This window comes from Cebus imitator, unplaced genomic scaffold (genome assembly GCF_001604975.1).
Source record: "Cebus imitator isolate Cc_AM_T3 unplaced genomic scaffold, Cebus_imitator-1.0 Scaffold238, whole genome shotgun sequence".
NCBI lineage: Eukaryota > Metazoa > Chordata > Mammalia > Primates > Cebidae > Cebus > Cebus imitator.
The window spans coordinates 2,867,302-2,882,383 of NW_016107553.1; the positions used below are offsets into that span (position 1 = coordinate 2,867,302).

General features: G+C 39.1%; 1 protein-coding gene across 5 annotated transcripts in view; it reads right to left on the reverse strand.

Annotated features, from left to right (window-relative positions):
* Positions 1-13,668, reverse strand: part of HECTD2 (HECT domain E3 ubiquitin protein ligase 2) — a 92,092-nt gene extending 78,424 nt beyond the window's left edge. Inside the window, exon 1 of one of the 5 annotated variants that reach the window (XM_037727740.1) lies at positions 13,484-13,668. Coding sequence is in view for 1 of the 5 variants with exons in the window: in XM_017498213.1 (XP_017353702.1) it covers positions 12,307-12,444 (138 nt within the window). In the remaining 4 variants the exon portion in view is untranslated. Of the gene's footprint in view, positions 1-5,004; positions 5,509-12,306; positions 12,672-13,133; positions 13,261-13,397; positions 13,416-13,483 lie in introns of those variants that run through there. The other 4 variants (XM_037727741.1, XM_017498215.2, XM_017498213.1 and 1 more) reach the window with 4 other exon arrangements.
* Between the last annotated feature and the right edge of the window lie 1,414 nt (positions 13,669-15,082).

Genomic DNA, 15,082 nt, shown 5'->3' on the forward strand with positions numbered 1-15,082 from the left:
GGCTGAGTCGTTACAGCATCTTAGCTTGGGTTCTTGAGTAACTATGTGAAACAGAGACAGTCGTGACCAATGTTAGACTACCATTTGCTATAAGAAATGTTAAAAGTTTTCAAACACTGAAACCTGAGGCTAATTTATAACTGCAGAATAGCCTATCATAACTTGCTTCTGAAGCTTTTTCCAGTGTTCAACATTTCTACAAAACCAATCATTCTTATTTATTCTTGTAATTTATTTAAATTGTTCCACTGAAATTATAATCATTCTAATATTGACCGTTCATGCTGAACTAAAAATTCATCACAAAGATTGTCATACAGTGGATCTTGTGCATAGGTGCTATACTTTAGAGTGAATTTTTTTTTAATTAGTATAAAAGAGCCCAAAGACAATAAATTTCAGATACTATACACACAGAATTAAAAAGTCTCTGGAATTAAGAGACTTTTAGAAATTAGTTAATTCCTTTATTTAACAGAAAGAAAAGTGGAACTATCTGAGACTCACCTGAAGTGACCTAACAAGCAATGGAGACGAAATGGGCACTAAATGGGAACCCGAGCGACACTTCCATGAGTAAAGTAAAGAAACATAAGCATTTTTTTGGTGTGACATCTTTGCTTGTTCATAGATTTTACTATAATTTGTTTTGTTTTTGCTTGCTACTTGGCTCTTGGCTAGATTTCAGCTCAGTAATGTCTGGGTTTATATTTCTGTGTTAGGAAACAAATTATTTATTGAGTACTTGTTATATACCTCCTACTATGGTAGCTTCTTTAATACATTATACATTCCCATATGTATTTACACCCCATTTTATAGATGGGGAAATTGAATTACCATGCCCATGTTCACAGAACTGATAATTGGAAAGCCAGGATTCAAACTCCAGTTTGAAGGACCATGAAATCTGTATTATCAACACTTATATTACAGTCTCTCACTTTAGCAGCTGCCACTAATTAAGGGCTTACCATGTGACAGTAGGTGTGTTAAACACATCAGACATTTTTCACAGTAACCCTTTGTGGATGATGTAATCTCTGCTTTTATGGGTTAAATTTAATTGCTTTAGGAGCAAGTCACTTAACCAGAGAAAATTACATAAGCAGATCTAATTGTACTTTATGGAAACTTCTGATGTCCTAAGCCACCCAAGAAAGCCTGTAACATTTTCTTCTCTTTTCTTCCCCCTTCCTTCACCTTTTCTTAATAAAAGGAGGTCTCAAAGAATATTGCTTAGTTCACTTGTGGGATCTCCAAATAATGAAAATTAAAAATTCAATTAAGTTTTTCAACAACTATCAGTTATAATGTCTAGTGGATTTATAGAATCTCAAAGAGAGAAAACTGAAAAGAGAGGTAAGACAGTGATACACATTATCTTTCTATAAAATAGTAAATTATGTAATTGCATAATATTGGTAAATTAAAGCAATTTGTTCAAGTACACAAAACTAGTGTGTTGATTAGGAAAATGAAATCTAAACAGGTTACATATTTGAAAAAGTAAATCATTCCTTATTACATACACTAGGATGCTTAAATAAGAATTTTATTAATGACTGGAGCTAAGTTTGCTTATTTGTATGTTTTGTTCTGTCAGAAAATCTTAATAATGGGAACAAATGCCAAACTGGACACACAAATTTGAAAGTTATAAGGAAGTAAACAATTTGTAAAATAAGGTTAGACATGCTTATATAATAAATGGTCCCTCAGCAACAGACTTTTGTTAACTGTAAATATCCACAATAATTTAACATATGAAGGGAATTTTTTCATTGGCAATTGTCATGAATGTTATCTAAGACTAAGCAACAGTAGAACTTAGGGAGCAGTGCAATTGGAATATAGAATCAGAAAGGGAGAATGGTCTAGCAAGATATGACTAGAAAGGTAGGTAGCAGCCATATTATGAGGCCTTCAGGCTACAGAGTATAGATTCTATCCTGGACGGAGATAGGGAAAAATCACTGAGGACTTCTAAGCAAGAAATGTTCATATCTGTATTTTAGAAAAAAATCAATATGGTAGCAAGAAATGACATGATCATATCTGTATTTTAGAAAAAATCACTAAGGTAGCAGTCTAGGGAATAGAATAAAGGACAGGAATACTGGAAGCTAAACCAGGCCTACTGGGAGAAATGAAATTTGAACAGAGATAGTAATAACAGGGAATGAAGAGGAATGGCAGCCTGGGCCAAGCAATGACCAAATGTTAATAGCTACTTCAGGTGTAAGTCTGAAGCATAATGAGAGTGAACAAACCCTCCCATCAATTATAAAGTCAATGAAATGAACAATGTAAAATGCTTTCTTCAAATTTCAGAAGAATAGGCATATTTTGACACCCTCACTGTATAGAAGAGGGTATGTTTGAAGAAAATTCTAGACTGGGTTATATCAACATGATTTGTGAGTCACTATAAAAAGGAACCAATGCTCACTAGGAAAAAGTATGCTTTGCATGAAAAAATTACAAATTTTTATAACAGGGTTATTATAATGTAGCAACAGAAACCTACAACAAGCTTGTCCAACCCACAGCCTACAGGCTGCATGCAGCCTAGGATGGCCTTGAATGCAGCCCAACACAAATTTGTAAACTTTCTTAAAACATTTAAAACATTTTTGTGATTTTTTTTTTTTTTTTTAGCTCCTCAGCCATAGTTTGTATTAGCGTATTTTATGTGTAACACAAGACAATTCTTCTTCCAATGTGGTCCAGGAAAGCCAAAAGATTGGACACACCTAATAATACAAGGACAGAACTGTCGGAAATATTGGCATGTATGATGTGAGCTGGCAAAGGAGATTAAAAATGAATGGCCAAAGAGATAAGAAATCCAGAATAAAGTGATGTGTTAAAAATAAGGGAGGATAAAGTTTCAAGAAAAAAAATGGTCAATAATTTTAAATAATAAAGAGTAGTTAGGCCTAAAATGTGCCTAACTGAAATGGGCAATTATGAAATCTTGAGGACAGCCGAGACAATTGATTCAGGGTAATGGTAGTGGCAGGGACTATAAAAATAAATTGACAAATGAATGGGAAGTTAGAAAATGAAAGCAATGAGCAGGGATGGCTCAGAAGCTTTACTGCAGGGGAAAAAAGCCTGAAGAGGGAAGAATGCAGAGGTCTGAGAGAAAAGCTGCTAAACACCTTATCATGGCTGCCAAATCTAACGTCCCCTTCTATTTAAATTGCCCACTCATGGTCCCCATAGCATTGCTATTATTCTTTGTGCAGGAATGGCTGTGGATTAGAGCAGAGGCAGGCACTCGACCAAGAGGTAGCCCATCTGCAATTAGGGTAGCCATGTATTAGTTGGCTTGGGATGTTGGACATTGATGCTTCCTAGTAAGTCAATCAGAAGTCTTTCCAGATTTTAGAGGAATATAGAAAAGACTGACTAGCTAAGAGAGAACAGCAGAGGCACAAAAAACAGCCAGTCTCTGTTCCTGTTTGTTTTCTGGTTCCAATCCATGTACGTCATTCCAATAAATTCTCTTTTGCCAAAAGGAGGCATAGTGGGCTGATTTTCTTTCTTTTTTTTTTGTAATTAGAAAAGCTTAAACAACATAAAAAATCCTTGGTCTGATAAATCTCTTGTTTGTAAAATAATTGTGCTCTTGACACTTTATACTTGAGATGACATGAAATTAATCATGGATACTTTCATGACTGATAGATTTAAGTAAATCCTCAAAACAGCAGTTGCCCCACATCAGCTTCCACAAACGAAATCTTACAACCTAACACTTTCATGAGGAAAAAAAACCAGGCATCATTTTGTGCAATGGCAAACTGATTAATACTAGAGAATAAAATCAAGAAGTTATTGGGTATTAATACGACACCAAACTCCAGACTACACTAAATGTTGAAGAACATTACTTTACAAACCTTCTAAAATTTGGACCACAGCTATTACATCTGGCTTGGTGAGAAGTTTAGTAAACGTTATCTATGTGTCCTACAGAAGAACACTAAAGGTGATGGCCTGGAATGTGGCCAGGTTACATACAGTGGGCTGTGGGTGTTGAAGAACAGAGTAGCAGGATACTCAACCAGCTGTTCCAGATTGAAGAAAAGTACAAATAGAGAACAGAGGGGAAAACACTAAGATTTTTCATTGAGGGAAAAAACTACTCAACATATTTAAACCTGGTATAACAAATAACAGACCTGATTCTCTAGGCAGAGGCTAACCATACATTTATTAAACTCGAATTCAATAAACACTGCAAACAGCAGAAAAATGTTATGTAGTAATTAAATAACTAATCAAAAATTTTACTTCACAAGTACCTCACATGGGCTTCAATGGTCTTTTTGATGATACAGTCACACAAATGATATGTAAAATTATAGTATAAAATAATCTCAAAATATTGAAATACACAAATACTTAGAGTTCCTGTTCTGCTATTAACATAAATATTTTCAACCTTATTTTAAATTTTATTTGAATACATGAGTTCCTACTTTCAACCTTTATTGAGGAACAGTCTGAATCTTAAATTTCCGATTTCTTCATCATATTTTTCTACCAATGGCAAAAAGCAGAATAACCATGGTTTTCCATAATTGCTTCTGAATTGATTAACAAGTTCTACTATATTCAAAATTCTGGTAAAATTTATTTTGATCATCCTCTCTACTCCAAAAGTTGCTTTAGAAGACCAGCATTTTTCTTCACATTCTACCCAATCCTTGAAAAAGGAGTAAGTGCTGGCTGTTCCATCATGAAACACTTTTCTGAATTAAAATATTTTAAATTGAATGGCTATGTCTACGAAATTCACCCTTTAGTCTCAATGAGTCCAGAAATCTGTGATGCATATAAACTACTTTTTCAAAAGAATGAGTGGCCTCCTGAGATACTGAGCAAAGGTTATTATGTCAAAAGACTGGTAAGAAGAAGTATATTTATATGTTTCAAATTAAAACAGAAAAATTTAAGAAACCCTGCTTTACCAATTTTTAATAAACTTACCGAAACTACCAGTCAGCCATCCTGGAGCCAACAATATATCTTAGAGTCTACTATTAGGTCCTGATACTGGGTTAAGACATTTTGTTTCTCTTTTTGTATTTTTCACAGTTCCCTGTAAGGATGGTAGGTTATAAAATCAGAAATGCTAACTTTGTTTTACATCCTTCTACTAAGATATGAAAAGTCAGCTACTTTCAAGGTGCAAACTTCCCTCCCAACCTACATAGCACCAGCCCAGGTTGGTTTAAGTGATATAAATCATATCTTTAAATAGAGACTAAGAAATACAGATGTGGATTCTGAAACAAAATTTTGTTCCTGTCCCCCACCGCCAAAAAATCAATGCAATTGATCATAAGATGGCTGAAAATTAGCCCTAAAAACATTAGTCCTGAAGCTCAGAAATTTCAGTGTTCATTTATCATTAGGAAAGCAAGGTGGCATCAGAGATTTTATTCATCTATTTTATTACATAGGAAAAGATAAAAATACATGAATACATTATGCTTACACAGTAAAATACTACTTTTAAAATGTGTAATTTGATGCAGCCAAAATTTCTCAACCAATTAAGAGTCTTGTTCTTTTTTTTTTTCTTTAACAAAAACATCTAGAACAAAACTAAGTTAATTTGAAATATATTAAGCAGACCTAAATTTCGGACTGACTTTTCAATTCAGCTGAATTGGTAAATCTCAATAATTTCTATTTTTAAAAGGCATATTCATTTAATTGTTCATTTCAAAAAATGTTTTTAATAGCTTACTAGAATGTCACACAGATATCCTCCAAGTTACACATCTCAAGAACAAGTAGTTATTAATATAGCTCATCAGTATAATATTTTACCATACAAGAAGGGATTCTTCACTCAGAGTCAACTATAAAACTATTTTTTTAAAAAAAGGAGGAAAAAATAGGGAAATCAAAGCTTCTTAGGGCTTTTTCAGCTCCATCTACTTCCTCACTCATCTTCTGTTGATCTTTCTCTACTCTTCTTCATCTCTAACTAAAAATAAATTTCCAAACACTATGCCAAAAGTTGCTACTTGGCAATAGTAGCTGTACACCTTTTGAGGGCTCTTTCTTTTCCCCTTCAAAAGAAATTAATACAACCTGAGACATAAATCAGCCCCGAAGAGTTCAGAGAGTGTACGATATCCCTTAATTCTGGGGGGTTGGGAGCGGCAGGATAACTCTGATTTGTGGGGGACAGTGTAGGGTCAGACAGGTTTATAAAGGCAAAAGCAATACATACAGGGCCTAAGGCTTGATATAGAAGGCTGTGGAAAAAAAGAACTAAACCCACAGGACAGGAGTAGAGTAGAAAGGGCTGGCTGGCTTACAAACAGCTTTTCAGCTATAGATGTTGGTTTGTAAATACAATCATGTATCTCTTAACAATGGGGATATTTTCTGAGAAACGCTTCGTTAGACAACTTTGTAGCTGTGCAAACATCACAGAGTGCACTTACACAAATCCACATAGTATAGCCTATTACACATCTACGTTATATGATATAGCCCATTGTTCATGGGCTACACCTATAGAGCATGTTACCATACTGAATACCGTAGACAACTGTAACACAATGATAAGTGTGCATCTAAACATATTTAAACATAGAAAGGGCATTAGACCACCTTCAGATTATGTGATCTGTCATTGACTGGAACATTGTTATGTGACACATGACTTTAATAATCTCATGTAACATTAAGTGCTTACTTTGTACAAGGTTTTTTCCTAAATGTTTTATGTGTATTAATTTAGACTTCATTTCTACCTTAGGAGGTAGGTTCAAGTATTATTTTCCCCATTTTATAGACAGAGAGTTTCAAACAGCAAAGCAGCATCATTTTTAACTTTTTGGAGGTTCTCTGGTTCACAATGTATACTGACCACTTTTCTCCAATTGTTAAATATAGTTATAAATTATTCGTGTCCTAACAGGTTATTTATGAAGGGGAGAATAAGCAAGCAATACATTACGGGTTTGTAGTTTAAAAAAAGGTTGATAAAGAGACTTTACAACCCGCTCAAACTTAGAGACTTTCTGGGTATGTATTTATACAGCCATAGCCCTCTCTTTTTATGTCTTACGTCTCTTAGACTATTTTGCTTCAGTCAAACTGATTTTACATACAATTTAATGATTTATTCATACCATAAAAAAATCAGATATCCTAGAACAGATATTTCCTGTAATTGTTCTATCTCTACTAACAAAAATTTGAACAAATTTGCTACTGGACAACATGCTTTTTTTCAAACTAGAAATACTGCTATAACTGCAGCTTGCTTGTACCACATGGCCCCTATTGCCTATGACCACAGACACAGAATGTTCAGAATTGGGCAAAGAACATGAGTCAGAAACGTCTCAGTTATAAAGCAACCTCTGTCCTTGACTAGCCATTTTACTCTTTAGCAGGGTACACATAACCCGCTCAGATTCCTTTTCCGTGAAGTGGGAAAATATCTTCCTCAAAGGATTGTTGTGATTGCTTTTGGTTGCATTATTTAACTAAATAAAAGAATACATGGCAAATGTTTAGCACAAAGTAGACACACAATAAATAGCTATTATTGTTATAAACACTTATTTTGTATATTTATAATATCTGTAGTTTATTAAATTACTTAAAACATCATCACCATAGCATTCATTCTTTCCCGTCTTACCTCTTGTTTAGAACATAATGAACAAAGGGCACAAGATTTTCCATATATAATTTGGGATGCTGTTGACCTCATCTGGAAACCTCAGAATCCTTTTCCTTTATTAATCTTTCTTTTCTTTCATTTCTGCTGTCTAGTTAGGTTCCATATTGTGTGTATGCTTACATCCCTTACACTCTGTCCCATGGCCACCACCTTAGTGGATGCATTCATCACCTCAGGTATGAGCTACAATGCTCCTTCCTTCCTTTTCTTTCTCCTTCCTCCTCTAGTTAAACTATATACTACCACTGATTTCATTATGTTGTTCCTCTATTTCAGAAATTCCAATAGCTTCCCACTAACCACAGAAAAAACTCTAAGCTTCTCTACCTAGTGATCTGGCTCCAGCCCGCATGCAATCTTTCTTACCTCCCACAAGTTCCCAGCATGCTTCCATTGGGTTTGCTTTATTACTCACTAATTTTTCCCTTTAAGCCTTGATCATGTTGTTTTCTTCGCTGGATTACTTTGCCCACTTTCTTCTGCCTATCCAAACCCTATCATTTTTCATGGCCAGCCATCCTAAATCATTACCTTTACTTCAAGGCCTTTCTTAAAGTTCTGCACTCCGTGATCTCCTTTCTCTCATCTCCGATAGTACAAATTGTTGCTATGGCTCATTACAGCTTTGCTTTTCAAGTGTTAACCCTGTATACCCTGAGGCAGATACCATTTTTTAAAACTGTGTTTTTGCATTTTTTGTCGCACCTAGCACAAAGCTAAACATAACAGATGTTCGATAATTGGTGGTTACATTTTGTCCCAGGGACTCCATCAACCCCATTTATACGCACCTGATAAGCAAACTTCTCATTCTTGTTGCTGAACTTTCCATCAAATCCTCTCCACACAACTTAAGCTCACCCTCAAGCTCTTCCCCTCTTCTTTCATTATGGGCTAGCATCCCTTTAAAATTCTCAACTAATTTCCTCCCATTTCTCTTCATCTACCTGACCTAAGTCAAATCTAGCTCTTTCTGGAACCCATTGTACTGGTACCCTATCCCATGTAGAACCTCTCTTTTCTGTTCACCTGTAGGTGTAGAAGTAGACAGTCAAATTCATCCTCACAGCCCGTTATTTCTGCCCCAACTCTGAGCATTTTCTTCTTTCTCATTCACCACTTTTTAAAATATTTGTAATACATCAGTAATTAATTTATAATAATCCACTCCAATCCATCAACCTCAGTAAATTTAATATTCATAACATTAGCCCTTCATAACCATATACTACTTCAAATTCTTTATTCTGCTTGACTTTGCATCACCTCTCCACAGCAGCAAGGCCAAGACCCAAACACTGAAAGTCTCTGAGGGCTCTATCTTGAGCCTCTTGAACATTTTTAACTAGAACCACGTAACCTGCCATTTCTTTCAATTACCCATCACACCTGATTTCTGCTGTGTCTCATCCACTTAATCCATGCCCGTGAGCAGTCCATTTCAAATGCTGTTCCCCAAACTAAGTAGATTTGGGAGAGGGTGGTTACAAAATACAGATTCCTACGTCTTGCCCGTGGAGCTTTTAACTCAGTATATAGAGTCTCAAGTTTCAATCTTAGTATACCCAGGGAATTAAATTTAAAAAGATGCCTGAACAACATGCCCAGAAATACTCATTTAATAAGCCTGAATTTGGACCTGGATAATGATGGCTTTAAAAGTTCCTCAGTTAATTCTACTGTGCATCTAAGGTTGGAAACCAGTACTCTAGGGTGAGATGCAGGATAGGACTTTAACGTGCTACCAAGGTAACTCTGTGGCCAGTCAGGTTTGAAACTTCTGTGTTAGGCACCTCCTGACTCCTGGAATGGACTTCCTTCATGCTTGGGTAGTCTTAAGATAAAACACTTTGGGACTGCCCTTTCCAGCATTCTTTTTCCCACTCCTGTTACCTTTCTGTAAACATACAGGATATAACCTAAACTCTTCAGCCTTAATTAGGGTCACTGTAAACTGATCTTCCATTTATTTTAGTAAGCAGTCACACATTCAATTATTTCCACATTCTCATAAATGTAATACAATGATTTTTTGAAAAAGCCACTATTATAGGGTCATGAATTGAGTCATAAACACAAAGTAGACAGGTAGAGCCATAAAGCTGGGGCAAAAAGGAAGAATCACTGGAATGTCTCAAAGAAAAAGTTACTGATGACAAGTAGGTTCATAAGCAAACCTCTAGGAGCTCTATTTAATCTACAGGAAGCTGAAAAACAACTAAAGAGGCCACAAGCTGTCTTTGCCTGCCCACCTACCTCACACACCAAGACCTTTTTCCCCTCCCCACACACACCATAGCCTTCTCTAGCCGCTGTGAAAGTCCATCACCATCCCAGTTCTCCTGGATTTCTTATTCTTTGAATGTACCAAGGACCAAGCATAGATTTTCTATACTTAGGCTCTTCACTGCTATAGCTCTGAATTGTAGCTTTGAAGTCTCTCTTTGACACACACACACACATATTCTGCCACAGATCCTGTCATAAATTCTGGGTTTTTTTTTTTTTTTTTTTAGCTGTCATAAAAAATCAGTGGTTCTGACTCCAAAAGACTTTATAAGGCACAAGAGAGGCTGAGGCAGGAGAATGGCTTGAACCTGGGAGGCGGAGATTGCAGTGAGCCGAGATCGCACCACTGCACTCCAGCCTGGTGACACAGCAAGACACCGTTTTAATTAAAAAAAACAAAAACAAAAAAAACCTCAAGTTTTTCTATGTATCTTTATCCTCTTCTATTCCAACTTACATCTTTTCAAAGTTTAATTCAAGATTTAAATTTTTTTCTTGAATATATTCTCTGTCTAGTAGTACAGGTCCATAATCCTCTATTTACAATTTCAGTCTATAAATTCTTGAAACTGAAATGTTTTTGCAACTCATTTGGAGGCAAAAACATGCACCTGTCCTGAACTGACTTGACGCTACTGACTTTGTTTCCTTTAGCATGAACATATACATTTCACTGCAATTATTAATATGCTTGATTAGAGAGAACTGGCTAGGCCCTTACTGTGGGTATTAAATAACATACATGCACTGAATTACCTTTCTAAAATCTGAAAAACTTGAAATCCCAAAGTAGACTGTAGACCTATATCCACATTTGCAAATTTTTATTCCAAAATGGCATTTTTTCAGTTACACTGAGATAAATAGGTTTTTGGGAAAGCATGTGCTTGAGGACCTAAGCCCACTCATTTAACTGTTTCTATAAGAACATGCATTTACTGTTTTAAACAACCAACTTAGAAATAAACTGCTGGAACTCTGTGAGTTAAAAACTTCCTATAAAAAATCTGAACGCCTGAGGTAGTGGCATCAAGAATCAGGTTTCCAAACAGCTGGGTGACAAATTCCTTCAAAGCATTTCCCAGGGTAATCCCTAACCCCAGCTCCAATCTACCAATCAACTGTAGCTACCCTTTTAAATGTGTATCATTACTGTCCACAATTTGCTGCACTGATTTAACTTAAAGAGCTTGTTTAACAATTTCCAGTTATCACGGCCCTCAGACATTTTTAAAAACCTACCGAATCCAAACATTATTCTTAACACCAATACAGTACTTAACGAAGAGTGAGCTATTTTGGTAAGTTCTTAGTCATTTAAGAGGGAGGTTTTAAGAAATGAATTGCAAGTAGGAATAAAGAAAATGTATAATGTTCACTAAACTTTTACTATTTTGTCACAGACAACTGCATGACAAGTCATGATCTTTAAATATATCAAAGCAAACTTTCAAAAAGTACTTAAATATTATGTCAAAATAAAAAATTGCAAAATCCGAGGTTAATTTTTTTTTAAATCGTGCTTCAAATTAACCAGTCACAACCACCAGTAAAAATAGGGAAAGTGGGGGAGGGGGCTGTCCCATGACATCATCTGGCAATATGTAGTTTGAAGCCTGAGAGCGCTCTCCAAATAACCCTTAGGAAGATATAGCTGGAAAATCATCCCTGTCAAGCTTAGATAACTTGAGTTTAAATAAAAGGTTCAAAAAGCCTCCCCCAACCTGAGTCACATGTCTGTGCCATATGAAAAATAAAACCGTCACTAATGCATCTACCTCCCACTACCCTGACAGCAACGGAAAGGTCACAATTAAGCGGAAACTCGCCGCAGAGCCTGTTTAATCTGAAGGGGGAAGGGAAAGAAAAGCGAGGAAAAAGACAAAAATCTGCGCGCCTCCAAGGAAGGCAGGCACCTCTGTGGAAAACCCACTCCCGCCTGCTGACACCTATGCTCATCCAACAAATCATGCCGATTCAAGACGCAGATCATGCTCTTCGAGAAAGTGGGGGCCCAGGCCCTAGAAAATAACCCAAACATACAGCGGTACCGACCACCCCCAGCGTTTCCCGAGGGTGGAAGGTGCAGCTCCCGAAGTGTTCGGGGATGTCCACGAGGCACAACTCTTTATATTTCGGCCCACGGAAGGGCGGCCTGGGTGCGTCTTCCTGCACTGCCCGGGCGGCCCTAGGGGAGACGCGGGCCTCCTGGGGCCCCTCACCCGGCCGCCGTCCCTCCCGACTCCCGCCGTCGGGGCGCCAGGCAGCCCCGGCCCAGCACCTACCGCGGTCGCGCCGGCGCCTGCCGACACGATGGGCGGCAGCTTCTCGCGCTCCGGCTCCTTGCCTTTCCTCTCCTCAGGCGCGGCCGCCGCCACCACCAGCGGAGTGGCGGGCGAGGGTACCCGACCCGCCTCACTCATGTCGGGCCGGGCGGCGGGAGCGCCAGGCGGCGGCAGCGCCAAGTGGCGGCGGCGGCCTCAATGTAGCAGGGGCTGGCGTTGCTGCTGCCGCCGCGGCCGCGAGAGGGCTCTGGGCGGCCGCTACCAGCCGCCGCCACCGCCGCCGCCACTCCGCCCCCGCGCCTCTGCGCGCGAGCCCGAGGCCGCGCGCCCCCACGGCCACCCCCGCGCGTGCCAGCCCCGCGGACGCGGCTCCCCTCCGCTCCCACAGGTTTCTTGCTCCCGCCTCCCCCGCCTGCCCGGGGCTCGCGCGACGCGAGTCGAGAGCGCCGGCAGTAGCCGCCCTCATCAACCCTGAGAGAAGGCGCCGCGGTCGACGTCCGGCCGCCATGTTGTTTGCAGAGTGTCGTCCGAGATGACGAGGAGGGGACTCCCGCACTGGGGCAGCGCAGGAGAACCTGGACTAGGGATGGGCACTGAAGGAGACATGTCGAGCCCTGCAAAGGGTTGGGCGGGGATAGAGTGTCCGAGTGGTACCAATAGGGCGGGACGTAGGCACAGACTACCCTTCACTGGCGGCCCTGGCCTGTGGTGCCCTAGTCCCGCGGACGAGCGCCCTGCGGGTCTGGACTGGTGGCCTTTTGCCGCCTTCTCCCAGGCGCCCACAAAGCTGTCCGCCTTTGGGCCTCTGCCCTTTTATCCTTGCCCGCCCTTTTGAGCCCAGGAGAGGCGGCCCTGAGCCGGCTCAGCCTGAGGAGACAGCCTTTCCTGCCCAGCGACCGACCCTTTCGTACAAGCCTCGAGGGCCTCAACCTACACCGGCAAAGCCTGGAGGTGGGGAGGAGTGCGACGTGGTGGGCCCCACCTTCCCTCTTCCCCCACAGGATTGGACGGCCAGGCCACACTTTCCCTTCCTGTTCCTCTTGTCCCTTTTTGACTGCCAAATCCGCCTCTCCCTTCCCGTTCCCACGCACCTACGTTTTGCTCTCTCCTCGCAACCCTTTGCTGCCTCCTATACATCCCTTCTTTGTTCCTTTCCGTTTGTTAGAGATGTACGTACCCAAACCCTGCTGCACAGTCCTCAATCAAATCATTAGAAATAGGAGTGAGAACTTGAAAGCCGAAGAAGAGAGTTTTTAATTATTGAAATTAAAATATCCTCCACCTCTGCCACGACACCTAGACACTTTCCCTTCCTTTGTTGTCGCCCCCTCCTTTTCCTTTTTCTCTGTCTACTGGAGCAGCGGAGACACCTGCTGATCTAGGAGAAGGGAGAGAGTAAGAATGTGCTATATTGCCTATTAAAAGCAAGAAATTTCGATATTCAGGTCTATCAGATTTTTAATCTGTGCCTTCATTATTTTATTTGAGGTGGAGTGAATTTTTAGATTAAGACTACCTAGGGCCAAATATAAGAACCAGAAATATCTCTGAAACAAACCCAAAGATGATTTGGGAGTATCTATTGTTTTACATAATTTGGAGTTATTATTAAAACTAAGTACTAGTTGTGCATATGAGATGAGGTTGCATGTTTTTCAGACCCACAGTTTGTAACAAGTAGATCTGAAACAAGCAATGTTGCCTTCTAAATTATGAAATCTGACTTTAATTTATAGAAAGGCTTTCTACTTTAATATAGTTGCTGTTGCCACCTATTGTTAATTAACAAAAGGTATAGAATTAGTGCCGTATAGTCAGCAAAAAGTATTTCATTACTAATTAGCATTGGAGGGAAAATGATGTATCCAGGAATTACTTTGAAGCATCCTCCTTCTCCTTTCTATTAATATTTTTCTTAAATTCTTTTTCAGGATTTTCTTTCCTTTTTTACTGAAATGCTCATCCCATAGAGAGGAACATACCATTATTTTCTGCTTTAACAGGTCTGTATGCTGATCATTGATACAGTAACAATTCAACTGTTATTTTATAAAATGAAGTCTTTATTTTAACTGCAATTCCATATATTCTATGCTGCTAAGTCTAGGTTGATAGCACAAATGCTATAGAGGGAAAAGTATCCTCTTTCCTATTGTTTTCAACTAGATTTAGTAATTTGCTATAAAAATGCTTGGATGAGAAACCACTTGGATAACAGACCTTCTGCTTTCTTTTTTCATGTGTGAGACTAAATAAAAGTGTGTCTGTACATGTAGTCACATTCAATAGAACAAAATGCTTAAATATTGGCAAAACAAGGCAAGTCAGAAATGTTAATTTCTGCTACTGCACCAGAGTAGATAATAACCCATTTCTTAACAAATTCTCTGAGTAATTCACTTGTGAGTTCTGTATAAAAAAAGATAATTTGTTCATCTTTCCTTTTACTTCTTATTAAATAAATGTCCTCAATCACACCACCTCATCCCTCCCTCATACATAGTCCAGGAGGGGGTTGGAGGGTGGGAATGGGGCCTGCTGGGAAGCTGTAGAATGATAGCTCTGAGGGAGCTTGTGGTGTGCTTGAGAAAGACATTATCAACTGCCATCAGTGTGCTTCTGGAGACCCAGAAGGGAAAAGAGAGTGTTGTAAAGTAGGACATACAGAGAGCTCTGGCCATTCTGTACAGAGATATGGAGAAAGTGATTTTTAGCTATGCCAAGTGTCAGAAGTGCAACAGTGAGGGTATCCAAGTATAAACTCATTCGCTTTGGA